Source organism: Leptonychotes weddellii, chromosome 8, assembly GCF_054177405.1.
Source record: "Leptonychotes weddellii isolate Sample4059 chromosome 8, ASM5417740v2, whole genome shotgun sequence".
Taxonomy (NCBI): Eukaryota; Metazoa; Chordata; class Mammalia; order Carnivora; family Phocidae; genus Leptonychotes; species Leptonychotes weddellii.
This window is the reverse complement of record NC_138376.1, coordinates 90,516,290-90,543,781: the sequence shown is the minus strand read 5'-3', so window position 1 is coordinate 90,543,781 and position 27,492 is coordinate 90,516,290. Positions and strand designations below refer to the sequence as shown.

At 39.6% G+C, this 27,492-nt stretch overlaps 1 protein-coding gene and 1 long non-coding RNA gene across 2 annotated transcripts in view; both read left to right on the top strand.

Annotated features, from left to right (window-relative positions):
* The window catches only part of LOC145723091 (uncharacterized), a 52,251-nt gene extending 28,383 nt beyond the window's left edge, over nt 1–23,868 (top strand). The window contains exon 4 of the long non-coding RNA XR_014147920.1: nt 23,445–23,868. This is a non-coding gene — a long non-coding RNA (uncharacterized LOC145723091). The remainder of the gene's footprint in view (nt 1–23,444) is intronic.
* Nucleotides 23,869–24,653: 785 nt separating this feature from the next.
* The window catches only part of CEP85L (centrosomal protein 85L), a 163,183-nt gene continuing 160,344 nt past the window's right edge, over nt 24,654–27,492 (top strand). Inside the window, exon 1 of the mRNA XM_081828873.1 lies at nt 24,654–25,081. Within this exon, the coding sequence (XP_081684999.1) occupies nt 25,009–25,081 (73 nt within the window). The 5' untranslated portion in view covers nt 24,654–25,008. The remainder of the gene's footprint in view (nt 25,082–27,492) is intronic.

Sequence of the window (27,492 nt, the reverse complement as noted above, 5' to 3'; positions counted from 1 at the left end):
ACAAATATATGCGTCTTTTTTTTTTTTTTAAAGAGTTTTCTACTTTTAGCTCTTATAATTATGTCTACAATCCATTTTTGTGTTAAATTTTGCATATGGTGTACATATGGCATAATGTTCTTTTGAATTTTGATAACCCTGCATCTTTTAGTTTCTGACATTTAGAGATTTTTCTAAAGTTTTTTTGTTTTGTTTGTATTAACTATTTCATGGGTAGGATAATTTAAGTTTATTCCTCTGATTAAACCTAATTTTATAGATTAAAACTGACTTTTAATTTAGAAGATAGGTCTTCTGCTTGTTCATTTTTATGATTGTGCTCATGTCCATGGATGGAGCTCACAGTTTTCAGAACTCTTTGTGGGTCCTGTTCAAATATTAGGTACAGACAATGAAAGAAGGGAAAAGTTAGGATTTACCACAGTTTTACTTCAATGAATTGGATTCCAGCTGTCTGTTGGAGTAGGGAAAGACTTACAGCTAGAGGTGGTAGGGCCAGAGAGTTTACCGCGTGTGCCAGAATTCCTACTTGTCTTTTGTGATTTAGTATATGAAGGGTAAGCTGGGATGTCATGGGATATTGCTCTATATGGACCATTTGATAGACTTCTTGTAGATGTTGGTAGGATTGTTATTTGTCCCTCCCTGACTGCCCTATATCTTGCATTTGCCTCTAGACACAGAATACTGTAATAGAAATCCTCTGAAGTTTACAGCAAGTGCCAATTCACATATCCCATTTTTGTACCTTTTTAGATATTCAATAGTAGTTAAAACGTGTAAACTCAATGCCTTTAATCAGAACTCTTCTTTTGGCTTCTGATTTGGCTCTGTTCATTACTGATCATTCATGACTTCCATTTTCTGGCTTAGTTCAGCTTCCTATTCTCCTCACCCTAAATGATTATTTTGTGTTTGTGCTGGTGTTTCCTATACTTCTCCTGCCCCATCCCCCACCCCTCCTGACCTCGGTGACTGATTTCTTTCTTGATGTTTTAGAGAATTAGACTAGAATCAGAGACTACGTTGTGCTTCTGCTGGAGGTCCCTAGTTTTTCCACATTGCCTCACCTTTCTTCATTCTTATACTGAACCCCAATTACACCTAAAGTAACTAAGTCTTTGTAATGTAGAAGTGCCTAACACACATACAGGAGCTTCTAAAGGATATTGAAGTACCTTACTCATCTTTATATTGCCCATAGCACTTAGGATCATGTATGCACATAATAGGTGTTCAACAAATGTTGAAGAATTAACTTAATTAAAAGGATAAAATACTTAAAATAAGTAAAAGAATAATATATAAATTCTTAGTAAATAAAAAACTTCCTCCATATTTCGAATAGCTTGAAAATAGTTGTTCATCCTCATATTTATTGTGATAGATTTAAAATGATACAAGTGGATAGTAGTGCTTTATACAGGATACTATTTAGAGGTAACTTAGAATACAGAAATACCATATTCTCAGTAAATTTTAACAACAAAAGAGTTGATGGATTGATGATGAAATTGTACTTTTATCTTCATTGTATGAATTGAAATGAACATTTTTAAAAGATTTTATTTATTTACTTAGGAGAGAGAGAGAGCGAGCACAAGCTGGAGGGAGAGGCAGAGGGAGAGGGAGAAGCAGGCTCCCCACGGAGGAGGGAGCCCAATGTGGGACTCAATCCCAGGACCCTGAGATCATGACCTGAGCCAAAGGCAGATGCTTAACTGACTGAGCCACCCAGGCGCCCCAACATGTTTCTTGTTAACAGTAGTGTTTTATACAGTCTCGGTACTGTTCCAAAAAAGATTTAAGGTGGCAGACAAAAACATACAATATAATAATAGTAGGTTATAAGGAAAAGAAAAAAAGAGAGAAAATGCATGTAGGAAAAAAGATGAAACCAGGAGAGATATTGGTAAACAGAATGTATGCTTCAAGGTCACCTACATGCACTTGCCTGTGGAAGGCACCATATTTGGCTCTGACTTTTCCAAGCAATTTCAAGAACACTCATGACCAGTTATAGAGTCGATGTCTATAGATTGAAACAAACCAATTGCTCAGGATGAACACAATTTCTCCAGTTACTGAAATCAGACAGAAATGTCTCCAAAAGGTTGTCACAAAGACAGCCTTACATTGTAAGTAATAATGATCACCATCCTTACAGCCGACACCCTACAATTTCATAGGAGTCATTTCTCAATATAAGTTAAGAACACATAGTTCTTCATACAGAAAGTTCAGTGAACTAACTTTAAGTTGTGCAGTGTTCTTAGCACTGACAATTACGCTGCTGTTGTCATAATGTGGAGAACATTCCCATGGTCAACTTGAAATGCCTAGATGCCTCTAATGCAGCTCAATAGCCTTGAAGAAATTTTCAGATAGGTAAACATATTAGATAAAATGCACCAAAGAAGTAAAAGAGCAAGATGTCTGTGGTTTCAGTCAGATTTCTGCTTCAATATACTGCATTATAACCAGCCACAAATTTTAGAAGCTTAAAAGAACAAATGTTTGCTTTTCTTACTCAGGGTTTGGTCAGCTCCACATCTCCTCGTTCCTGAACCAGTGGGTAGTCAGATTACAGAAGAAAAAAGTAAAGCCAAAGGCAAACTTGTTTAAAGCCTCTGCTTGCGTCACATTTGCTATCTTCAACTGGCCAAAGCAAGTCACATAGGCAAGGCCAACACAAAGTAAGTGGGAAAATACAGCCTGCCTACTCTGCTGGGAGGTACTGCAAAGCCAGTTGACAAATGTCGTGTAACTCTATATCAGGGGGAGAAGGAAGAACTGGGAATAATCCAATTATCAAAACCATAATTCTATTTGCTATACCCCGTCATCTTTTGTTTTCCCACTTAGTACCTCTAAGAATCATATAACTTTGGACTTGTAAGGAAACTTGAAGTTTGTCTAGTATGATCTTTTCATTTTATAGATGAGTTATCTGGGGCCCAGAGAGCTTATGGGACTTGGTATAAGTCAGTTCAAAGTTCTGCTACTTCTGTTGTAATGCTAACTTTCCTTTCTATATTCCACCTCCAAACCCTAGCTCTACATGGAGTTATAGGAGTTTAGTTTGTGAGATGAATATATGATTAAGGACTAAACTTTAATTTCCAGAGGTAAAAGCCTAGACTGATTGTGAATGGATAGTTTTGGCAGTACATTGAAGGGAGACCTTAAATTCTAGGGTCTGACTTAAAGAAACTGGTTTTTCTTTTTTTTTTTTTTTAAAGATTTTATTTATTTATTTGAGAGAGAGAGAATGAGAGACAGAGAGCACGAGAGGGAAGAGGGTCAGAGGGAGAAGCAGACCCCCCACTGAGCAGGGAGCCCAATGTGGGACTCGATCCCGGGACTCCAGGATCACGACCTGAGCCGAAGGCAGTCGCTTAACCAACTGAGCCACCCAGGCGCCCAAGAAACTGGTTTTTCGTTGAGTTTTTCTATTGAAAATATTTAGACTCTGAGTTGTTATTTAAAAATAGGTAATGTTTCCAGAAGGAAATGTTTAGTTTGTTTCCCAGTTGCTTTCCATTGTCTCCATGTTTCATCTGACAAAGAATCAAATGTAAGGAAGGGCAAGAGGGTGGGTAGGTGGACTGAGGATGGATGATTGCCAGAGATGGAGGAAAGATATAAAACAAGGCCTTTTCAGGTTGACTTTTGTTTTTTAAGTTTCCCTAATGTCGTCCCTAAGGTAAATCACCAGGGGCTATGCATTTGGCTTACTCCTCAAAAGCAGATCGGAGTTAAAATGGTAAGCAAACTGAAGTGGACTGGAGTAGGGTTTGTTTTGAGAGAAGGGAACAGCTGTGTCTTCTGAAGTCCTCAGCAGACACAGAGCCTATCCATTACCTCGCTGTTCCTAGATGGTATTGCTTACAGCCCTGTTTGTGTTCTGTTCACTGTTCCAATTCTGTAGGTCAGTTTGACCGGATATTACTTTTTTTTTAGGGACATTTAATAGTTAAGATAGTATTTGTTATTAATGTCCTGTCCAAGTTTGACAGTTTAACATTTTGTGGTTTTACTTCCAGTTTGTTTACTTCTGTGTGTTGGCTCTCCGGGCAAGAAACTTGACCCCTGTAGATGATATTATCTTGGAGGAATGTAAGGCTAAGCTTGAGGGTAGTTTTTCTGAGAATCAGTGATCTGACCATAGATAATAAACAAAGCCAGATAAGAAGCAGCCATTCAACAAGAAACACAAAGAGTAATAATTTATACAATTTGAAAATAGAAACACAGGAAAAGATACAAAATATGTTTTAAAAGAATTATTTCCTATCTTAATATTGTTCTGTTCCTTTTATTTTAGCCTCAAACAAATGGTCCCCAAATTTTCGAGTATAATTCCATTTTTAACATAAAAAATTTCACAGAGGCCCACATAATAGTAAATGTAAATTTAGTGGAATTTGATGGAGAAAATATATAAGGACAAAACACATTGTTATGAATTCAGTAATGCTTGAATTTAAGTTATACTTTATTGAACAAAAGAGCATTTAATTCATTTGAAGAATAGGCATACATATCAATGCAAGCCACCTTATTCAGGATACAAATGGGTCCTATGGAGACCCATGGCACTATAGGTCTCCATAGTAATAATTTTAAAGCTCACATATTTCCACGGCTTGTAGGTTAGGATCTAAACTTTGTCCTCCATCTTTTATGTCTGTCAATTTTGGAAGCTGTCCTATTTAATGACATCATCGTTCTCCTGTCTACAGAGGCAATGCAAATTGTTTTTGTTTTGTTTAAGTTATCATAGTTCTTAGTTTTTACTAATTTCAAATAGACTTTGCTCTATGAATTAATCACTACTGAAGCCATCGATAAACTTCTTCAAGCAATATTTAGATTCCAAAATGGACCATGATTTTACTTATTATGTTCATATATTGTAATAGAATCATGTATGATAAATTATTTTAGAAAATATTATAAAATGTTATAGTTTTATCATTTAAATCACTATCACTTTTTAACAATTTATAATCTCTTAAAATGATGTCTAGACTGATTTAGTATTTCTTAATTTCTTCTTTCAAATTTTTCTTAAAAAAAATTTTTTTAACATTACTCTTAATCCCCATCACTTATTTCACTGATCCCTCCACCTACCTCCTCTCTGGTAACCATCAGTTTGTTCTCTATAGTTAAGAGTCTGTTTCTTGGTTTGTCTCTCCCTTTCTTTCTTTTTTCTTCCTTTGCTCATTTGTTTTGTTTCTTAAATTCCACATATGAGTGAGAACATATGGTATTGGTCTTTCTCTGACTGACTTACTTAGCTTAGCATTACACTTTCTAGCTCTATCCATATTGTTGCAAATGGCAAGATTTCATTCTTTTTTTACGGTTGAATAATATTTCATTGTATATATATACCAACTCTTCTTTATCTATTCATCTATTGATGGACACTTGGGCTGCTTCCATAATTTGGCTATTGTAAATAATGCTGCAGTAAACATAGGGGTGCATGTTTCCCTCTGAATTAGTGTTTTTGTATTTTTTGTAGTAGTAGTGGTATGATTACTGGGTGGTAGGGTAGTTCTATTTTTAGTTTTTTGAGAAACATCCATATTGTTTTCCACAGTGGCTACATCAGTTTGCATTCCCACCAAGAGTGTATGAGGGTTCCTTTTTCTCCACATCCTTGCCAACCCTTGTTGTTTCTTGTGTTTTTTATTTTATCCATTCTCACAGGTGTGAAGTGATATCTCATCTAATTTTGATTTGCATTTCCCTGATCATGAGTGATGTTGAGCATCTTTTCATGTGTCTGTTGGCCATCTGTATGTCTTCTTTGGAGAAATGTCTATTCATGTCTTCTGCACATTTTTAAATTAGGTTATTTGTTTTGTTAGTGTTGAGTTTTGTAAGTTCTTTTTTTTTAATTTTTTTTTTATATTTTATTTATTTATTTGAGAAGAGAGAGTGAGAGAGAGCACAAGATGGGGGAAGGTCAGAGGGAGAAGCAGACTCCCTGCTGAGCAGGGAGCCCGATGCAGGACTCGATCCCAGGACTCCAGGATCACGACCTGAGCTGAAGGCAGTCGCTTAACCAACTGAACCACCCAGGCGCCCCGATAAGTTCTTTATATATTTTGGATACTAACGTTTTATTGGATTTGTCATTTGTAAATATCTTCTGCCATTCTGTAAGTTGCCTTTCAGTTTTGTTGGTTGTTTCTTTTGCTGTGCAGAAACTTTTTATTTTGATGAAGTACCAGTAGTTTATTTCTGTTTTTATCTCCCTTGCCTCAAGAGACATATCTAGAAAAACGTTGCTATGACTGATGTCAGAGAAATTAGTGCCTGTGCTCTCTTCAAGAATTTCTATGGTTTCAGGTCTCATAGTTAGGTCTTTAACCCATTTTGAGTTTATTTTTGTGTATGGTGAAAGAAAGTGGTCCAGTTTCATTCTTTTGCATGTAGCTGTCCAGTTTTCCCAACACCATTTGTTGAAGAAACTGTCTTTTTCCCATTGTGTATTCATTCCTCCTTTGTTGAAGATTAATTAACCATATAATTGTGGGTTTATTTCTGGGTTTTCTACTCTATTCTATTGATTTATGTGTCTATTTTTATTCCAGTACCATACTATTTTAATTACTACCACTTTGTAATATAACTTGAAGTCTGAAATTGTGATACCTCCAGTTTTGCTTTTCTTTTTCAAGATTGCTTTGGCTATTCAAGGTCTTACGTGGTTCCATACAATTTTAGGATTGTTTGTTCTAGTTCTGTGAAAAATGCTGTTGGTATTTTGATAGGGATTGCACTGAATTGCTTTGGGTAGTATAGACATTTTTCACAATATTTGTTCTTCCAACCCATGAGCGTAGAATGTTTTTCCATTTCTTTGCATTGTCTTGAATTTCTTTCATCAGTCTTTTATAGTTTTAAGAGTACAAGTCTTTCACCTCTTTGGTTAAGTTTATTCCTAGGTATTTTATTGTTCTTGGTGCAATCAGAAATGGTAATGTTGGGTGCCTGGGTGGCTCAGTTGGTTAAGCGACTGCCTTCAGCTCAGGTCATGATCCCGGAGTCCCTGGATCGAGTCCCACATCTGGCTCCCTGTTCAGCAGGGAGTCTTCTTCTCCCTCTGACCCTCTCTCCTCTCATGTTCTCTCTCACTCTCTCTCCCTCTCAAATAAATAAATAAAATCTTAAAAAAAAAAAAGAAATGGTAATGTTTTCTTAATTTCACTTTCTTGCTGCTTCATTATTAGTGTATAGGAAAGCAACAGGCACCTGGGTGGCTCAGTCGTTAAGCGTCTGCCTTCGGCTCAGGTCATGATCCCAGAGTCCTGGGATCGAGTCCCACATTGGGCTCCCTGCTCAGCAGGAAGCCTGCTTCTCCCTCTGTCACTCCCCCTGCTTGTGTTCCTGCTCTCGCTACCTCTCTCTGTCATATAAACAAATAAAATCTTAAAAAAAAAAAAAAAGGAATGCAACAGATTTCTGCACATTGATTTTGTATCCTGTGATTTTATTGAATTCATTTATCAGTTCTAGCAGTTTTTTGGTGCGGTTATTAGGGTTTTAATATATTTAATGACATCATTGGTCTCCTGTCTACATAGGCCCTGCAAATACTCGCTAGCTGGATCAAACAGGACAAAATATAATGAACTAAGCTGTGTCTTTCTAAAGTCAGAAGACTAGAATTTGGAGTATTTTTTAAAATCTACTATATGTTTGATTAAACAAATCAATACCTTTGAGAGTGTTTTACCTTTTGAAAAATTATGGGTGGGGCTGGGGAGATGCTTGCTCTGCCCAACTCAATAGGTTATTGTGAAGATCAAATTTGATTATGTAGCACCTAATTTTTTAAACAATAAATGGGGACTGGCCAGTCAGTATTTTAGTAAAACCTTCCCAGTTGAAGCCTACCCCTTAGCTGATGCAGTACTAGAAATATATAGTTCTCCTAGAGTTACACTGGCCTGGGTGACTTCCATGTTCTCCAGATTCACAGTGCTTTGTGCAGTGGACTGGGTTGGGAGCAGTGGCCTAGTTTTAAGATTTGCCTCTGCCATTTCAGTGAATCATTTAATGTCTCTGGGCTTCAGTTCCTTGTGAATAGAGAAATTGACCAAAATTTCAGAGTGTTTACTTTTTGCAGTGGACTCTTTTTTTTTTTTTTTTTGAGAAAGAGAGTGTGTGATGGGGCACCTGGGTGGCTCAGTTGTTAAGCGTCTGCCTTGGGCTCAGGTCAAGATCCCAGGGTCCTGGGATCGAGCCCCGCATCAGGCTCCCTGCTCGGCGGGGGGCCTGCCTCTCCCTCTCCCACTCCCCTTACTTGTGTTCCCTCTCTTGCTCTCTCTGTCAAATAAATAAATAAATAAAAAGAGAATGTGTGCATGTTCCAGTGGGGGGAGGGGTTGAGGTGGATGGGAGGATGGGGGTGGCAGAGGGGCAGAGGGAGAGAGAGAATCTTTTTTTTTTTTTTTACCTTTGAGATCAGTAGATTTTATTTACCCCATGTGTTACTAAGGGAGAGAGAGAATCTTAAGCAGGCTTGGTGCTGAGGGTGGAGCCCGCCCTGGGGCTCAATCTCACTACCTTGAGATAATGACCTGAGCCGAAATCAAGAGTCGAATGCTTAACCAACTGAACCACCCAGGTGCCTTTTTAAAAATTTTCCTAAATGAAATCTTATTGAGATTCTACAATAGATAAACCAAGTAACAAAACATTGCACAATTTTTGCATACAATTTAAAACTTGTTCTCAAGTGAGGCCCTAGGGGTATAGCTCGAGAAAACCACTGCTTTGGTTCTAACCACTGCTTAGAAATATTTAAGATGGCAGGGCGCCTGGGTGGCTCAGTTGGTTAAGCGACTGCCTTTGGCTCAGGTCATGATCCTGGAGTCCTGGGATCGAGTCCCGCATCGGGCTCCCTGCTCAGCGGGGAGTCTGCTTCTCCCTGCTTCTCCCTCTGACCCTCCCCCATCTCATGCGCGCGCGCTCTCGCTCTCTCTCTCTCTCATTCTCTCTCTCAAATAAATAAATAAATAAAATCTTAAAAAAAAAAAAGAAATATTTAAGACGCGTCTCTAAGTGAAGATGTCTATTTATTAATTTAAGGTGAGAGATGTTCCTGTATAAAGAATTGCTAGTGGTTATCTTCATGGGACATCTTGCCTTGATGGTCCTGTCCACTTAGGAAATCAAACTTTGGGTCAGAATTTAGAGCACAAAATAAATCAAAGCAAATTCTATATTCTTCAGGAATAGTACTATCAAGCAATGGTGATCCAATGTAATGCCTTCTTCATGCTAATAATTTTTTTCTCTAAAGAATTGGGCAGGGAATTCTAGAATCTCAGCACCATGCCCCATAGATCAATCTTGGAAAAAAACATTCTTCGTAATCTTGCCCTTTAAGTTGCCTTTTTAGCCTTTGGGTACATCTTCATTTTCCTTTTGATGTGACTGTCCTCCTAACACTCACAATATGGATCGTGAACTCTAGTTTGAGAACTTTTCAGCTCATCATGTGTTTGGACGCTCTTTACAGAATCCTGGCTGTGTGGTCATCTGTGTGGTCACCCAGGCTCTGCTTGTCTACTTTATGTTGGAGGGTTTGCTTCCACTGCAGATAGAAACATTTCTCTTTCCTCCAAAGACAAATTCTTAGACATTTCTTGCATGTACCGATCTTAAATATGACTCTCTCAAGCTTCAACTATCATCAAATGTGTAACAATCTAATGAATGACTAATGTTACAGCATGCTCTAGACTATAAGCTTCCCACAAGCTTCTGAGCTACTCCAGGACCTGCATGTGAAGGATTCATCTTTTTTTTGTTCTGTGCCTAACAGAACCTGACATACAGAGGACATGGTAAATCTTGAATGACTGCCTAAATGAATTAAGTGAATTTGTAGCAACTCATTAAACGAGAAAAGACTGAATTGCATTATTATTTTCAAAAGCAACAGTTATAAAGTTTATAACTCACTTCATCACTGATCAAATCTAATTTATACCTTCAGACCCCACAATGCCCCCACACTCTCATGGCTTCAGAAAACTTGAGTTTTCAAACCACACAGAGGTCATTTTCATGGTGCAGACTGAACTGTCACCTGATATCTGCCCCCATTTCCAGCCACAAGAAGGACTGAGGGGAACTAGAACCTGTGGCTGGTAGAGCTAACGATGGGAACCATACAGACTGAACTTCTGGGTTCTAATCTTGACCTTGCCATTTATTAGTTATGTGACTGGGAAAATTGCTTACTATCTCTGTACCTATAAAATAGATAGTAGCTAATGTGAGGATTTCATGGGTTAATGCCCCTAAAGTTCTTAGAACAGAGCCAGGCATGTTGTAAACATTCAGTAAGTATTGACTCTCTCACATGTTCATCCTGGTTTAGTGGAAGGAGCATAAGTTTTGAGTTAGATAGCCAGACTTTTAATTCATATTCTGGCCCTTTTTCTTGGGTAATCATTTAATTTCACTAACCTTGTTTCATCTTGTATAAAATGTGGATAATAACATAGCACTGGGGGTTGCTATTTAAAACTACAGCCGACCGCAGGACTCTTAAGTGTAGCAAAACACCCTAATAGGCCTACTTTGGAGATGAGCAATGAAGCCCCAGACAGAGAACTAAATTGTTTTGCATGATAAGCAAGTATTTTCTTTTAAAGATTTTATTTATTTATTTGACAGGGAGAGACACAGCGAGAGAGGGAACATAAGCAGGGGGAGTGGGAGAGGGAGAAGCAGGCTTCCCGCTGAGCAGGGAGCCCGATGCGGGGCTCGATCCCAGGACTCTGGGATCATGACCCCAGCCGAAGGCAGACTCCTAACAACTGAGCCACCTAGGTGCCCCAATAAACAAATATTTTGAGTATCCTAGAGGTTGAGATGAAAGCACCAACCTCAGGAAGGAGAGAAATCCAGCAAAATAGCCTAGTCTGGGGCTTTATTTGGGGCAGTAAGTCTCAATACCCAAAACTGAATCATTTATTACTTTGGCATCACAGTGGACCATTCCTTATCTTTTTACCAGAACATACAAATATGTTTGTTATACAAGCAGTCATACGTGGGGATACTTGCGGAGTGACAAAATTGGGGTGATGTGTTTATGGTACTGGATAAGGCAATACAGCAGAAGGGAAGGCAAACACAAGAGAGATGTGGAGGAGAGTTGGATAATCTGGCCTGTGAGGTGAGGAAGAGAAACCTGGAGAGGTGGAAGGAACAGCAGATTTCTCACCAGCGTATGAGATGGCAATGGAGCACTTTTATTTTTAAAAGGATAGAATAAAAAAAAAAGCTGGAGTTAGTAGAACCGAAGAACCCTGGCACTTGAACTATATACTCAGCAGGATTCTTAGGACAATTTGAGTTGATGGACGTAAACTCCCAGCACAAAGGAATCTTCTGTGAATGATAACCATCATCATTCATCCTGTTGATTCATATATTATTCAGTGATATTATTCAGTGAGTATTTACCTACCCAAGGAAGCCGGGCAAGGAGCAGCTGGCGTATGTGGGGCAGTGGAGCATACAGGTTCACTCATCTACCGGTGCGGGAGACTTCCCTACCATTCCTGCTCCTACTCGCCACAGCTCCACCCCTGGCCTCCCGTCTCCTTTCTGCACAAGAAAATACACTCCCTGAAGGAACAACACTGCCTTTCAGGGGTGCCAAGGCCGTGTTCCTTGGGGAACACAGGCAGGCTTGTGTGACTTTTCCTAAGCCACGTTCCTCCTAAAGAGAATGCCTGTAGACGGCAAGTTTTAAAATTATTTCATTAATCAACTCAGTGAAGGGAAGAGGGACAAGCAGAGTTCTAAAACCATGCCCACGATCCATTTTCCAGTAAGTGACTACCAAGATAGCTGGAGCCCAAGAATAGGTGACGGCTTTGTTTTCCCAAGACGCGGTCATTGTGATTATTTTTAGATGAAAGATTTGGAGCCAGAAGCACAGCTCATAATTATGTTGCTATGATTCTACAACCAGTTGTTTTGTGGAATTAATTCAACCATGACAACTTTAAAGTCACCGCAATTTCTGAAAAAAAAAAAAAAAATCGGAAGATACAAACCGAAAAGAAAATACTCCACCACATGGAGTGCTGTCGCCTGCCCTTGCCTCCCATCTTTCCGCTTTTGAAAAGGCTTCCTTGCTCTCTTCCCTGGGGCCTTCCCCTCCTCCTAGTTCTACCAATTATTGAAGCCACTGAGAGCTTCTTCAGAAGCTCTCTCCTAAAGACCCCAGCAGGATGGAGCTCCCTTCCTCTGAACTCCCAAAAGAGTGTGGATTGTCTACAGTCTTCCTTGGAGCTCCATATCCTTTCCCTTGAATTCTAGTTCACTTTCAGATGTCTCTCATCATTTCCAAAGCTGGGTTTGTACGACGTCCTAATTTCACGTTGCAAAAACAATATGTCAGATCATTATAAAAAATGTGAAAGAGAGGAGAGAAAAATATTCCTGATCTCACCATCTTAATGCTAGTTCTGTATTCATCATTTTAGGGTGTTTCTTCTTAAACTTTATGCTTATCTTTTCATTGATTTAATTCTAGGGGATATAGGATTTCATATTCTGACTTTTTTCAACTAATGTTACATCACAACCATTACGCATACTGTTATATAGCCTTCATAAACATTACTTTAAAGGCTGCATAATATTAACTATTTTTAAAATTTTATATCGTTTGTTATGTTCCCCTATTATAAATAATACTGTACTTGACCTCCTTATACATATAGTTTTTCCAGTGAGTGTATTTATATGTGTACGTGCATGCGTATTTTGATAACTTTTTTCTTACGATCATGTACCAAAAGGAAATTACTGAACCAAAGAGTGTGATTATTTTTATAGTTTTAGAAACATATTGCCAAATTGGTTTCCAAAAGAGTTGGACTGAATTTATCACCAGGAGTGTATGAGAATATCAGTTTCTCCAGACTTTCACCAGAATTATTTTCTTAATTATTTCATCTTCATATAAACAAAATAGGGTGATATTAGTTCCCTATTTTAATTTTTTACCATGAATTATTTAATGCATGAAGAAAAATATTAACCCATGGCCCTGGTTTATCAAATCTTAACACATTTCCATATTTTCACTAGTTTTTAAAAAAATAAAATACTACATCTATAGCTGAATTCTTCGTGTACCCCCTAACCAATTCTACTCCCCTCCTTCTTTCCCTCCCTCTACAGAGACAAATGGAATTGATGCTTATCATCCCTTTGTATTTCCATTTTCATATCTTTCAGTTGTGAAATCTTTGATTACTAATGAAGTTAAACTTTTCCCTATAACATAGTGAACATGAAAGTACTGAGGCTCTAGAGTCAGGCAGAACTGGCTTTGAATTCCTGCTCTGCCACTTGTGAACCATGTCTCCCTGGACCTCCCTGTGCCTCAGTTTCCTCATCCTGAAAATGGGGACAATAATCATTCCTACTGTTTTTTTTTAAAGATTTTATTTATTTATTTGAGAGAGAGAGAGAGATTGAGAGAGTGAGCAAGAGTGAGACAGCATGAGCAGAGGGGCAGAGGGAGAGAGAGAAGGAGACTCCCCACTGAGCAGGGAGCCCGATGTGAGGCTCAATCCCAAGACCCTGGGATCATGACCTCAGTGGAATGCAGACGCTTAACGGACTGAGCCACCCAGACATCCCCATTCCTACTGTTCTTTATCATGTTGTTGCGAATATTCAATGGAACAGTGGAGGTAAAATTCTTGGTGTAGTGCTCAGCACTCAATACCTTTCATTATCACCGAGTTTCTCTTTTGAATTAACTGCCCCTTGTGTTTCTTAAAAACATTAGGTTATCTAAAATTAGTGAAACACTTTATCACATATGACCGTGCTTTCTCATCACAACAGCTTTATGGGAGAGTACTGCAACAATCCCGTTTAACAAATGAGGAAACTGAGTTCATGAGGCCTGCTGGGCTCTCTGGCGCTGGCACCTCACATTTCACACTTACTGGTTGCCCTGTTTTAACCTTGGAAAGCTAACAAGCTGTTTCGCCGTATAACATTGTTGGCCCAGGAAGTAGTGTTAGTATTGTTCTTCATGATCATTAAAGATAGATCCCAATTTCTCATTTGTAATTGTTTTCTATTTTTTTCTGAATATTCTCTATGAAATATTTATAGTTTTTATTAAACTACATATACTCTTAAGTTCAACAAAAAATGCAACCAATTATATTATATTTACATTGTTAGAGATTTAAGATTTCCACGCTTGGTATCACGTTTTCTGAGATTTTTAAGAAGGCAAAGTAAAGGTCTTAAGCATTTTCTGCATCTGAATTTCTATCCATGAATGCATTAACACTAAACATTTTGCCTACAATAACCCCATAATTGTCCTGAGTATTTATGAATAGTTAGCTGGATAGGATTAAAATTTTGGGATTTATAAAAATTTAATTTTAAAAGAAAAGAATAATAAGCCTTATTAAAATGTGTTTATAAACAGTATTTCATAAAACCTTATCTTTTATTTTATTTTTTTAAGGCACAAGAGAAAAGTACTCTGGATATAGAGTATCATCTATTCTTGCATGCATTAAGAGGACACATTAATAAATATCAGTTTTGTTTATACGATTCTTAAACTATAAGAAAATTTTAAGATGACATTTTATGTTAATCGTGTTTTTTCTCGGTTTATCAATACTCATTTTTTTCTTTGAATATTCTAACACTTCTCACATTAAATGACATCCTCCTTATCATAGTTTTAGAAAACCAGATTCAGAGAACCAAAGATGGGGGCAGAGTTAATGAGGCAGCTACAGACATTACAAAGCCCCTGGGCATGGTGGAACGAGGGACCCTTAATGGCAACTGGAGGGGCAGAGAGCATCCCCAGACTCAGGAAAAGTGTGAGTTAGCAGACATATGATCATGCAAAGGCTATTTACTGAAATAAATACTGAAGTATTTTGAAAAGACCAATATAGATCCTGCAAACCTAAATCCAGTGTTCGTTTGTTTTGTTTGTTTGTTTCCAATAAGAGAATAATCTAGTTCTTTTTTCTCCCAGAAACCACAGGGTTCAGTATGGGTTACTGGGAGTCTATAAAAACCATCTCTTTGTAACTGACAGTCTGGCCGTCACCTGGCAATCTGCCACGTCACCAGCTACTCACTGTAGCAATACTCTGGCTCTGGCCCTTTGCCAGTATCTGAAAAGGGATCAGGGCATATGAGCTTCACAGTGGCTCTCGAGGTCTCCTTCTTCTGTCACCTTCTCTGGGAGGCAGGCGGTCACCTCAGCAGAAAGCCACTTCGCAGCCTACAAACTTTACCTTCCAGCAGAGGCTATCTTAACAGGAGAAAGCCCACACATAGCAAAGCATTTTAAGGAAATTCATTATAAGCCCCTGGAGGAAAAGGCAACAGGAAAACTCCAGTGCCTGCTAGCGGCTTCTCCCGTGGCAGGTAGGTACCTGAAGGGTGATGACTATCTCGGCCCTGGAAACACAGAGACATACAGTCTCATTGGTTAACTATGACTCATTTCCTCTAAGAAATTTTAAGCCATCTGTTCTAAAAGATGGTATGTGGGAAGATGAAAATTCCTTAAAAAAAAAATCATGTGGTAAAACCTAAACTCAAAACGGGAGCAAAAGTGGCATTGCTCTTCTGTGCTTTGAGTTTCTAGAAACAGCTTGAGGCAGCAGAATAAGGATGAATTCAGGGGCCATTTTAGGGCAAGCCAGGGTGGGATTATATGTTCCAGTCTGCGCTGTTCTCCTAAGCCTGCCATGATCTGAAACTTAGCTCTTGGGCCTGGGCCAGAACCAGACTGACGTACAAGGGTGAGCAAAGAATTGAGCAGCGTTCAGGCACTACTGTGCAGAACTCTCTGGCTAATGCCTTTCACTCTACTCTCCCCCAACGCTGATCAAATGCCCCCAACTCACCACCTCCTTAGTGTTCCTATAGGTCCCTCCTACTGGGATCATATATTTTTTTAAGATTATGAACATAAATGCTAACCACTCTATCTTTTGGTCTCAGTTGAAGACACTTATCATTCAGTGATTTTTCTGGTATAAATAACTTCTAACTTTTCTACGGCTAAGTTTGCTCCAGAACTTCATTAGGAAATTATCTGTAGTAATAATAATAATAAAAGAACCTAGTAAGTAATGTAAAAATTTGTGTAATAATCCAGTTAGGAAAATATCATAATTTCATGTATACCTTATATACATACATGTATATTTGTAATTTATTTTGCCATCATTCATTGTACATGTTGAAGAGTGTGAATTTAATTGTAGATGCTTTGTTCATTGTTAATTCATCTCATATTCTCTGCGAACACTTATGATAATGAATGTATTTGATATTCAGGTGGCTTTTCTGTGCTTTCATGTTGCAGTTCAGTAATTGGTGATTCAACGTTCATTAGAAAACAGAAGTCTCAATTACAATAATGAAAGTATAAATTAGTTATTCTACTAGGTTTTAAAAAACTTTTAAGTCTTATTGGTTGTAAAAAAAAGTCTGTAAGATGTTATTCTTTCTAAATTCGGTTTTAGGTAGTTAAAAATGTTAAATATGGATTCCCTGAACATATCATTGCAAAATACTAGAGATCTTTAAGAAATATCTTGTGGCTCAAAGTAGAGAAAAAAAGGACCAATTTTAATTTAGTCCAGATGTGTTCAAATGTAAGGTGATCTCCATTTTCAAAAATGGAGATGCATTTCAGATGCATTTTCAAAAATGTGTTGAAAATGGGACAACTTGATCTGTTAAAATTTTGAGATATAAGTGAAATAGTTAAGTCCACACAATATTAGTTTACTTATATCTATTAAATATACTAATTTAGATATGTTGCTTTTTTCCACTGCCATATTTAACATATATTTACAACCACTACAATGTAATAATTATTTCACTACATTTTAAAGTGATCTTTTGGGGCGCCTGGGTGGCTCAGTTGGTTGTGTTGGATCTTGACTTCAGCTCAGGTCATGATCTCAGGGGAGTGAGCTTGAGCCCAGGTCAGCCTCTGCACTGGGTTTGGAGCCTGTTTAGGATTCTCTCACTCCCTCACCCTCTGCCACTCTCCTCCCCTAAAAAAAAAAAAAGAGTGATTTTTAATTTTTTTTAAAGATTTTATTTATTTATTTGTCAGAGAGAGAGAGCACGAGCAGGGGGAGTGGCAGGCAGAAGCAGAGGGAGAAGCAAGCTCCCTGCCGAGCAAGGAGCCAGATACGGAACTCGATCCCAGGACCCTGGGATCATGACCTGAGCCGAAGGCAGACCCTTACCTGACTGAGCCACCCAGGGTCCGAAAAGTGATCTTTTAAAAGTTAATTTATCTTTTTTAAAAAATACAGATTCCAAATTTTGCGGATTGAATTTAAGTCAGGCTAAGTGACTTCTTCAATCAGTATGTTGTTGATCAAAATAATTAAGAGAGTAACACGTAATATGAAAGGCTGTAAGCACTGGAGTACAGAGTGACTCCACCTTTCCTTAGAGATAATTTGGGTTAGAAAAACCCCAAACAACTCTTGCCTTATTATATGTATATATGTATTCACAATAGAAAATTTAAAAGCTATAGTGACATAAGGCAATCTTTCACACCTGTCCCTAGTTTTCCTGCCCTACTTAGGTACTCAACAAATATTTACTGAAGGAATAAGTAATAAGTATTTTTATACTATCTTCTTTCTGTTTTTTAAAATATGTATTATTTTTATAATCAGAAAAAATATAAGAAATCAGTTTCCCCATAAATCTGAAAATTGCAGCTAGACTTGTGTTTTGTTTTCTGAATGTAATACTTGTTAAAATTCTAGACCTCCATTGAAATTTTAGCAAAAAGGCCCAATACTTAAATCATTAGATCATTCTAGGAATTGTTTCAGTGCCATTAACTGTATTTACAGTTCCCGAGATCACTATTTTCTTCCAGTGTGTAAGCAATATGGGGAAAATTCTTTGGATGAAAACTTACCAAAGTTAACACCGTTATCAAATTGAATTCTCTTCTACTACCCAGAAGTAAGAAAGCTACTAAGAAAACCATGCTAACGTTTGAAAATTGTTTGAGTAGAGAAATTGTAACCGATTAACTACTCTTTATTAACTAAAATCCTGCCAATCTAAGTGAACACAGTAAATTTCACACATTTGTAGTTTGCTCCTGGAAGCACCTTGGATAGTGGCAAATTTTTTTTTTAATTTTATTTTATTATGTTATGTTAATCACCATACATTACATCATTAGTTTTTGATGTAGTGTTCCATGATTCATTGTTTGCATGTAACACCCAGTGCTCCATTCAGTATGTGCACCCCTTAATACCCATCACCAAGCTAACCACTCCCCCACCCCCTCCCCTCTAGAATCTCAGTTTGTTTCTCAGAGTCCATAGTCTCTCATGGTTCGTCTCCCCCTCCGATTTCACCCCCCTTCATTTTTCCCTTCCTACTATCTTCTTTTTTTTTTTTTTTAACTTATAATGTGTTACTTGTTTCAGAGGTACAGGTCTGTGATTCATCAGTCTTACACAATTCACAGCGCTCACCATAGCACATACCCTCCCCAATATCTATCACCCAGCCACCCCATCCCTCCCACCCCCAGCACTCCAGCAACCCTCAGTTTGTTTCCTGAGACTAAGAATTCCTTGTATTGGGGTGCCTGGGTGGCTCAGCCGTTAAGCGTCTGCCTTTGGCTCGGGTCATGATCCCCGGGTCCTGGGACTGAGCCCCACATTGGGCTCCCTGCTCTGCGGGAAGCCTGCTTCCCCCTCTCCCACTCCCCCTGCTTGTGTTCCTGCTCTCGCTGTGTCTCTCTCTGTCCAATAAATAAATAAAATCTTTAAAAAAAAAAAAGAATTCCTCGTATCAGTGAGATCATATGATACATATCTTTCTCTGACTGACTTATTTCGCTCAGCATAATACCCTCTAGTTCCATCCACATTGTTGCAAATGGCAAGATTTCATTTTTTTTTTTATGGCAAATTTTTCTAATTGGAACAGCAGCTGCCAGGACCAGCCCAGTCAGAACTACTCAGAACTTCCTCTCACAAGTTTGTGTGTCCAAGTGGTAATCTGCGTCCACTAAACCCTGTGGTGCTTCCATATGTACACTATTGTGTGGTTTCAGTCCATGTTGCTATGTGCTGCCTTCCTGATAACCCATCCTTGGTTTCCTGTCCTCAGGAACATTTTCATCATGCTTTATAGAACCCCGACTTTACTATTTAAAACAAACCTGGGGTGCCTGGGTGGCTCAGTCGTTAAGCGTCTGCCTTCGGCTCGGGTCATGATCCCGGGGTCCTGGGATCGAGCCCCGCATCGGGCTCGGCAAGAAGCCTGCTTCTCCCTCTCCCACTCCCCCCTGCTTGTATTCCCTCTCCCTCTGTCTCTCTCTGTCAAATAAATAAATAAAATATTTAAAATATTTAAAAATAAATAAATAAAACAAACCCAATTCCTTTATATCTTTATCCTTACAGGTTGTTTCATTTGGGTTCTCTGGGAAGCAGACGCTAAAATGGAGAGGTTTATTGGAGCGTAGCACCTATAAAAAATGAAAGGGGTGGGAAATAGGATTGGAAAGGGAAGACTCAGAACCCAGTGCAGATCTGACCAAGTCTCAGTCAACCCAACAGAGAGCTAGAAGACAAAGGCTGATGATTACAGGGTTCTGCATGGGAAAGAATGGCAGGCCCCAATGTCTCTGCCATGCTGTTATTGGCTGGAGCTATCCAGGAAAAATGGCCTACCCTCAAAAGCTGAGGCAGATCCTTCAGGTGCTAACAGCTGGGAGCCGTCAGTCAACTGCATTCCTTGTGGCTGAACATCAACGTTTCTCTGGAAGGGAGATCAGAGACCTGCAACTCCAGTGCAGCCTCATGGATTACTTCCTCCCCTGCTCCACCTCTGCAATCTTGAACTCCAACATTCTCCCCACTCACCCTAATGCCCCATCTTTCCAGCGTTCACCCCCCTATTGTCATTATATCTGCTCTTTGATTTCACGAGAAACTTCCACTCCCTTATTCCCTCGCCCTTCTGTCAACATTTCAGCCCTCTCTCGATTTCACTGTTCTCTCCAGATAGGCCAGACCCAGATTTCCATCACTTCACCCATTCTCCAGCCAATATCCTTAAATTCTTTGCCCCCTTTCCCTAAGTGCCCACACCACAAAATCCTCTTATTTTATCTGCTTTCTTTATTCCTATACTCAAACTGCTGGCTGCAGCTAAAGAAAATCATACAACACCACAGATTAATGTCACATGGTTTCCAATTTAGCTGAACCCTAAACATTATACAGAAATCCTATAATTAGGTACTTCCTTCTCACACGCCATCTGAAGAAAAATCTTATAATTTGTTTTGCAACGTATTAAAGAGCATGATGGGGAAAGCACAGGCTTTGGGATCATATGGATTAGGTTTGGATGCTAGCTCTTTACTGCCTGTATGACCTTACTTCTCTGGGTCTTTTTCTCCCAATCTTTAAAATGGAGCTAAATTGACTGTTGATGACAGATTGTTTTATTTATTTTTTAATTTTAATTCCAGTATAATTAACATACAGTGTTATATTAGTTTCAGGTGTACAATATAGTGATTCAGCAATTCTATGCATTACTCAGTGCTCATCATAGTAAGTGTACTCTTAATCCCCTCCATCTAGTTCACCCATCCCCCCTGTAACTACCAGTTTGTTCTCTAAGGTTAAGTGTCTGTTTTTTGTCTTTTTTCTTCTTTGTTCATTTTTTAAAAAAACTATTTTTATATTTTATTTTTGTTTTGATGACATATTGTTTTGAGGATTACATAAAATATTTAATTGGTTTAGTGAGAAGTCTCAATTCACTTAAAATATATATTCTAAAGTCCCACTCCTGCTATCCACTGTACTTTATTGAAAACCTGCCTTTCCACTGAGTTCATCTCAATCCAGTTCTCTAATATTTTGACCATTTTAAGTTATTAAAATAGTCCTCTTCTCCACTAGTGCAGGTTAGGTAGGAGGCTGTGTGTGTGCGTGTTTGTGTGTGTGTGGGTGTGGGGGAGTGTGTGTGTGTGTGTGTGTGTGTGTGTGTGTGTAGGGAAGGTATGAGCTGCTTTCTTGAACTCCACCCTTCTCTCTATATGCTTATCCTTCTGGTGTCTGAATAAGAAGACAGGGAGGGGAGAAATTGTCTTTTTATACATTGTCAAGGTTGTTGTCCCCCTTCATTGTAAATGACCTTGCATCTTTTCTACATGCTCAGTATGACCAGGTGGTGACCACAATAAGTTCCATTCACAAATATGTCAATCCTAAGCAGTTCCAGTAAACACTGATGGTACCTCTGAAGACTTAACTTTGTCTTTCATTTAAATTCCATCCCTCACAGCCTTGCCTCCTACTCAAAGGACTTCTCCATGATTTAGTGGTTCATGTCTTACCTATATTCTCATTGGCGTTGCAACCCAACTTTGGAGCCAAAGGTACAGATAGGATTAATTTTCTGTATCTCTCAGGAATCATGGACTTGAGATGAGATATCCTCACCCTGTTGGTCTGGTCGCACCACAGATGAGGAAACTGAGGCACAGACAGGTTGAATAAACTCTACGTCTTCTATTCACCTTTGTGTAGTGAATGTATCTGCTAGGAATCCAATTAAGATTTTTCAAATCCATTGTCAAGAGTTTCTTAGTTTCCTTTTTCATTATTATAAATGATTATTTGAAATTACAACAACCCACAATAAATTCAGTAAGTTATCATTTTTATGATCTGGAAGAGGTTATATATCACGTTCCTTGTAACAACCTTGATACACCAGAATTATCTGTTCCTTGGAATTTTTTAGACTTCATCCACAAATCTGTCCCTCTCAAGTGGCAATTGTTCTTTGGGAGCTATTTCAATTGTTACTGGATGGTTTAATTTTTCTACTTTTCATTGGTTTTGATATTTTATATTTTTGTAAACATTAACCTCTCTTGAGGTTTCCTTATATTATGCACAAGATATTTTCTTCTAATTTTAAAATATCACTTTTATCCTTTGTTATATCACTCTTCAATTCTCTGGTTGTTGTTTGCCCAATATGATAAATTTATGTAAGAAAAATACATGTAAGATAATTTAACTTAATCAGAGATTCGTATCCAAAGAATTTAAGATTTATAAATGCAACATTTATTTTTCATTTTTAATTGTTTTTTTTTGGAATGCAATATTTCAAATGAAGAGTTTAATATGGTTTGATATTAAATGTGGTGTTTTTGCTACTATTTTACTCTTTTATGATCTAGTTTATACTTTTAAAGAGTCCTGTCCCAAAACATTATGTAAATTTCACCTAAGCAACTGTATTAAAACACATACACACATACACACACACAGAAACATACACAATCACTATTTTCAATACTTACTTTTGTTATCTCTGCTTAGAAGAACAATTACCGAAATACTTAAGTTCAGTAATAAATGTCTTTGCTTGTAAGATTCCTCTCATGGTTTTTTCATACTATCATAACAAAACAAAAATATGCCAATTTACAACATCAGGCTTGGTCATGGTTAGGTAGTTCTTAGGTTCTTAAGCCTTTGCTATGATAAATTTTAATCATTCTGAGAACTATGGATACTGGGTGTGGGGGGAATCTGAGTTCAGTATATATTCAGAATCTATATGAATAAAAAATGGTTACAGTTTACTTCATATATATAATACTCTCACTTAGTATTTATGTTATCTTAATTGCATTAGATCTGTATCCTTTCAAGTTTAATTAGTAGTAACACAACAATTTTTTTCTGTGGTGCCAACTGCCAGCTGCCAAAATAGAAACATGTTTTTAATATTTCCTTTTACCCTGTAATAGGTATTGAAATATTTTACATAGTCTCAGCTTCACATGTTCTTTTGAGTGTGTGTAGTATCATGCCCTTCACATTGGTAAAAAAACATGTAGAAAATCTGAGCAAATGATTAAAAAAAAACAACACTGCTTAGAATTGAGTGGAAGTTGGCAGAGTTTTGGAATAACAAATAAATATAAACTCACAAAGGACCAAGATATATCTGTAATAATTCATACATTTCTTAGAACTGGATAAAAAAAGTTTGGTGTTTATAATAAATACTGTACCTAATATGAGACTATGGTAACTATAAGTCATGGAAACAAGGATACTTTGATACAGCTGTATAGCTTCTGATAATTCTTTCTGGAATTTATTATTATTATTTTTTAGGTTTCTTTCTGAACCTCAACTATTCAAGTTTCCTAAACTTGAATACCTAAACTATTCAAATGAGCTAATGCACATTTAAATCAGGAAAAGGAACCAATCACATTCTTTCATGTTTCTGTCACTTTCTATCCTCAGAAAAAGCTGACCCTTGGGCCAACTCTGCTCATGATTTGGAGAGATAAATGGAACTCTATGGGTGGGAGACTAATGTAAAACTGCAATCAGATAAATTACAACACAGATGTGGTAAGTAATAGACTACACAACTAAATGTAATTTAAACTCTAAAAGCTTTAAGCAGTATTTCCCATCTCTAAAGTGTTTAAATAGAAATACAAGGCCTTTGTTAGCAAACTTCTAAAACAGGAAAAAGTATCACTGGACTCAGAAGTCTTGTTGAGGGTAGGGACTTGCTTTTTAGTTTATCTCTGATTCATGTGTCAGGTGTAGAACCCTCCTTCTACAGTGCTCCACCAATACTTATTAAATGAACTCTTTTCTAGAAATCTAAATGTTGGAAGGATCCTAATATTTCCAGTGAAAAGTAAGATTTAAGGAGAGCTCTCTTTTGTCCTTCCTCAGGATACTTACTCTTGTACTCTGGGTTCAGGTGAAGAGTGGGAACTGACCAAATGCAGGAGAAACGTGAAGGTGCAGGGTGTAAGGAGGTACTCCCGTTACACACTTTGGTGCCATTTTAACTCCTTCCTCTCTGGTTGCTTATCTGAATCACTGGGCTACTAGATTAAAATTTACGGCCCCTCCCTGAACCCTCTGGTCTTTTTCTTTTCTGCTTTTTCCTGTGCACATTCTTGTATAGTAGATATTTTGCTACCCGCTCCCGCGCCAATGAATTTGAGAATTCAGGAACACGACTTCTTTTCTGTCCCCCCAAGTGATCTATCAACGTTTCTGGAATGCAAGATGACTTTAATCCCAATCCCAAAGAAGACTGGGAGTCCCTCAATCCCTCCCAGGCTAGCCTTTTATCTCAAGCAGTCATGCTGCGGGCACCGGTCTTCCACGTCTCTTTCAGAGAGGTGCCCCGGAGGGCCTGAGGGATTACCCTAGGGAGGGCGGTACCGAAAGATACAGCCCCGGGGCCAAGTTCTTTTCAGCTTCCCCTCTTCTCATCCGACTGAGCACAAGGATGCGGAGGGAGGGATGCAGCTGGTGCGTCGAGGCGACCCATCAGTCGCCGGCTGAGCAAAGCAGCGTAAAGGTACCCTGAGGGACCGGTCCGCAGTTCCCGCCCCGCGCCGCGCACGCATTATGTAAGCGCCCGAGGCCACGCCCCCGTCAGGTCCCGCCCCTACCCGGCCCCGACTCGGGCTCCGGCTCAGCCGGAGGAGGGGGCGGAGAAAAGCCGCAGCTGCAACTTCGCCTGGAGGCTCTGAGCCCAGCCTGGGCTCAGCCGGGGACCCAGCCGCAGTCACCGCGGAGCCGCTGCTTCCCCGGCCCGGGCCTCAGCCCAGCGGGTTGGGCCATGGCAGCCGCCGCCGGCGGCGCCGCGTCGAATCTGGCCCCTGCGCTCCCCGCCCGTCGCTGAGCAGCCGTTAACCAGACCGCCTGCTCGCCCTCCAGCTCTTGCTGCCGCGGCCCGAGGCTCCGCACAAGTTTCCGCCGCCGAAGAAGCAGGAGGCGAAGGCGGGGGAGGACGGACGAGGGGAGTCGTGCGCCCCCGGCCCTCCCGCCCGCTATGTGGGGGCGCTTCCTGGCCCCGGAGGCCGGCGGCCGAGACAGCCCCGGCGGAGCCCGCAGTCTCCCGGCGGGTAAGTAACGGGACAGTCCCCCGGCTGGCGTGGGGGTCGCGGCCGACCAAGGCGCCTCGGGACCCCGGCGCCGCTCCCCTCCCTTCTCAGGCCTGGCTTCCCCCGGGCCGCCTCCCCGACGCCGCCGCGCGCACGCCCGCCCTGTTTCCTCCCGGCCCCGCGGGCTGACATCTGGCGGGCGGCGTCCCCGGCCCCGTCCGCCCCGCATCGCGCGGCTCGGCGTCCAGCCAGCTCTTCCTCGGGCTGCAGCCCCCGCGCCCCAACTTAAAGCTCGCCTGGGCCTCCTGCTGTTGCGCTTTGTTGTCCGACCTCCTCCCTTTCCCTCGTGGGGTGTGTGGCCAACGTGGATAACTGGGCTCACGGAGGACGTGAGCGAGAAGGTCGCTGCGACCGCGCTGCGGCGGCGGCTCGTGGCGCGCCTGGGAGGGCCGGGGTCCGCTGCGCCCACGCCCGCAGCTGCTACTTGGGGCGTTTTGGGGCGGGAGGAGGTTGCTGGTGATGCGGTCTCCTCCGTAAGTGATCCCGGAGGGGACTGCAGCTCCTCAGTGAAACCTGGTCACCTCCCCGCAGCCCTCTCTGGCGTAAGGGGAGGACACGTTCTGCATGAGCCAATCGATCTTTGAGCAGTGGGGGTGTTAATGCGTTTGCTTCTCCCTGACCCCTTCAAGGAAAATTTGGAGATTGCCGCGTTCAGTGTGTGAAGGGAGCGGTTTGTATCGGACGGACAGCCATTTCATGCCTGCATCTGCTTAGAAGTTGTGTAGGAACCACGAAATTAGGATAACCCCCCCCACCCCCAATTCAGGATAAAAAAAAAATAAGGCTTGGGTTGCCTGTGACAAGTTATTTGACACTGACGGTTCCTCCAGTCACTTTAATTGGATCTTGAACCCTTCTGAGAAGCTGGGAAGTTATATAGGCCTTTTATCCAGAAAAAATTGCCCTAAGGACAGACGCAAAATTTTTCCTACAATTTTAGCTGTTTCTAGAACTCCTAAGTAACCTTGTTCCACAAAATGTTTGAGTTCCACTTGTAACTGACATTTTCCTGTACATTCAAAGCTATTTGCAAAACGAAAAAAGTAGAAGCAGTATTTGGAAATGGGAATTTTTTTTCTGATAGTATTTTCTGCTGTTTGAAATATATCAGGCACAGTTGCTATTAAAATTTCAAATAATGCAATTTTGTGATAGTCTAGAAATTTGTGATGTGTTTTTTTAAGACATAATTTTACCAGTTATTGGGGGATGTAATTGACAAGTAGAAATTGTATGTGTATTTAAGGTGTACAACTTGATATTTTGATGTATATATGCATCATGAAATGATCTCCACAATCAAGCTAGTTAATATATCCATCACCTCATAGAATTACAATATTTTTGTGAGTGGTAAGAACACTTAAGATCTACTCTCTTAGGAAATTTCAGGCATACAGTATTGTTAACTGTAGTCATCATACTGTACTTTCAGATGGAGACATATATAAATTTTAAAATTCAGAGTTAAATTTAAAATCATTCTCTTAAATTTGGTCCTGCAACACTTTTAAAAATAATGGAATTTAATGTAGGCATGAAGTTAGTAAAAATGTGAGTAGGAATTATTTTCTCTAAGATGTATACTACTTGTCCTAAGAAGGGGAGACCGCAGTTAAGAGGTTTCTGATGCTTACTGAGTATTTGGAAATCCTGCAATCAAAGTAACTTCAGTAAGTGAGAAGACACTTCATTATCCCTAGGGGTTGGATGGAGTGGTTTCAATTTATTGTACATGTCAGAAGCCATCTGTAATATCTTTGTAACCTAACCTCTTTAAATAGATTTGTAATAATATGTTTGGAGGTATAATATCACCCAAGCATTGTATCCATTTTTCTTCCATGAGGAAGAAAACATCATAGTGCTTAGAAGTTAAGTAACTGAAGGAAGGACTTTGAGGTTGTATTGCAGCCTCTAGACCTTAGCTGTAGCAAAGAACATAGTGGAAGGAGATACTTTATAAACAGTACCCAAGTTGAAGGAATTTGGACAGGATATCTTTACGAAGCATATATTTTATCTCAGCTTTTTTGACAGTGATAAACCATTGGTAAGTCAGGACATGCCTTTCCAATAAATTTTTTTTTTCAGCTATATGCTGAGAGTGGATTACTTTTACAGTAATAATGATGTGGTTTTTGTTATGCTGCTTTATTTTCTTGAGCAAATAAGTTTTTTTTTTTAAGATTTTATTTATTTGAGAGCGAGAGACTGCGATAGCGGGAGAGAGCACAAGCGGGGAGGAGAGGGAAAAGCGGGATCTCCACTGAGCAGGGAGCCCAGTGTGGCCCGATCCCAGGACCCTGGGACCATAATCTGAGCCTAAGGCAGATGCTTAACCAGCTGAGCCACCCAGGCGCCCCATGAGC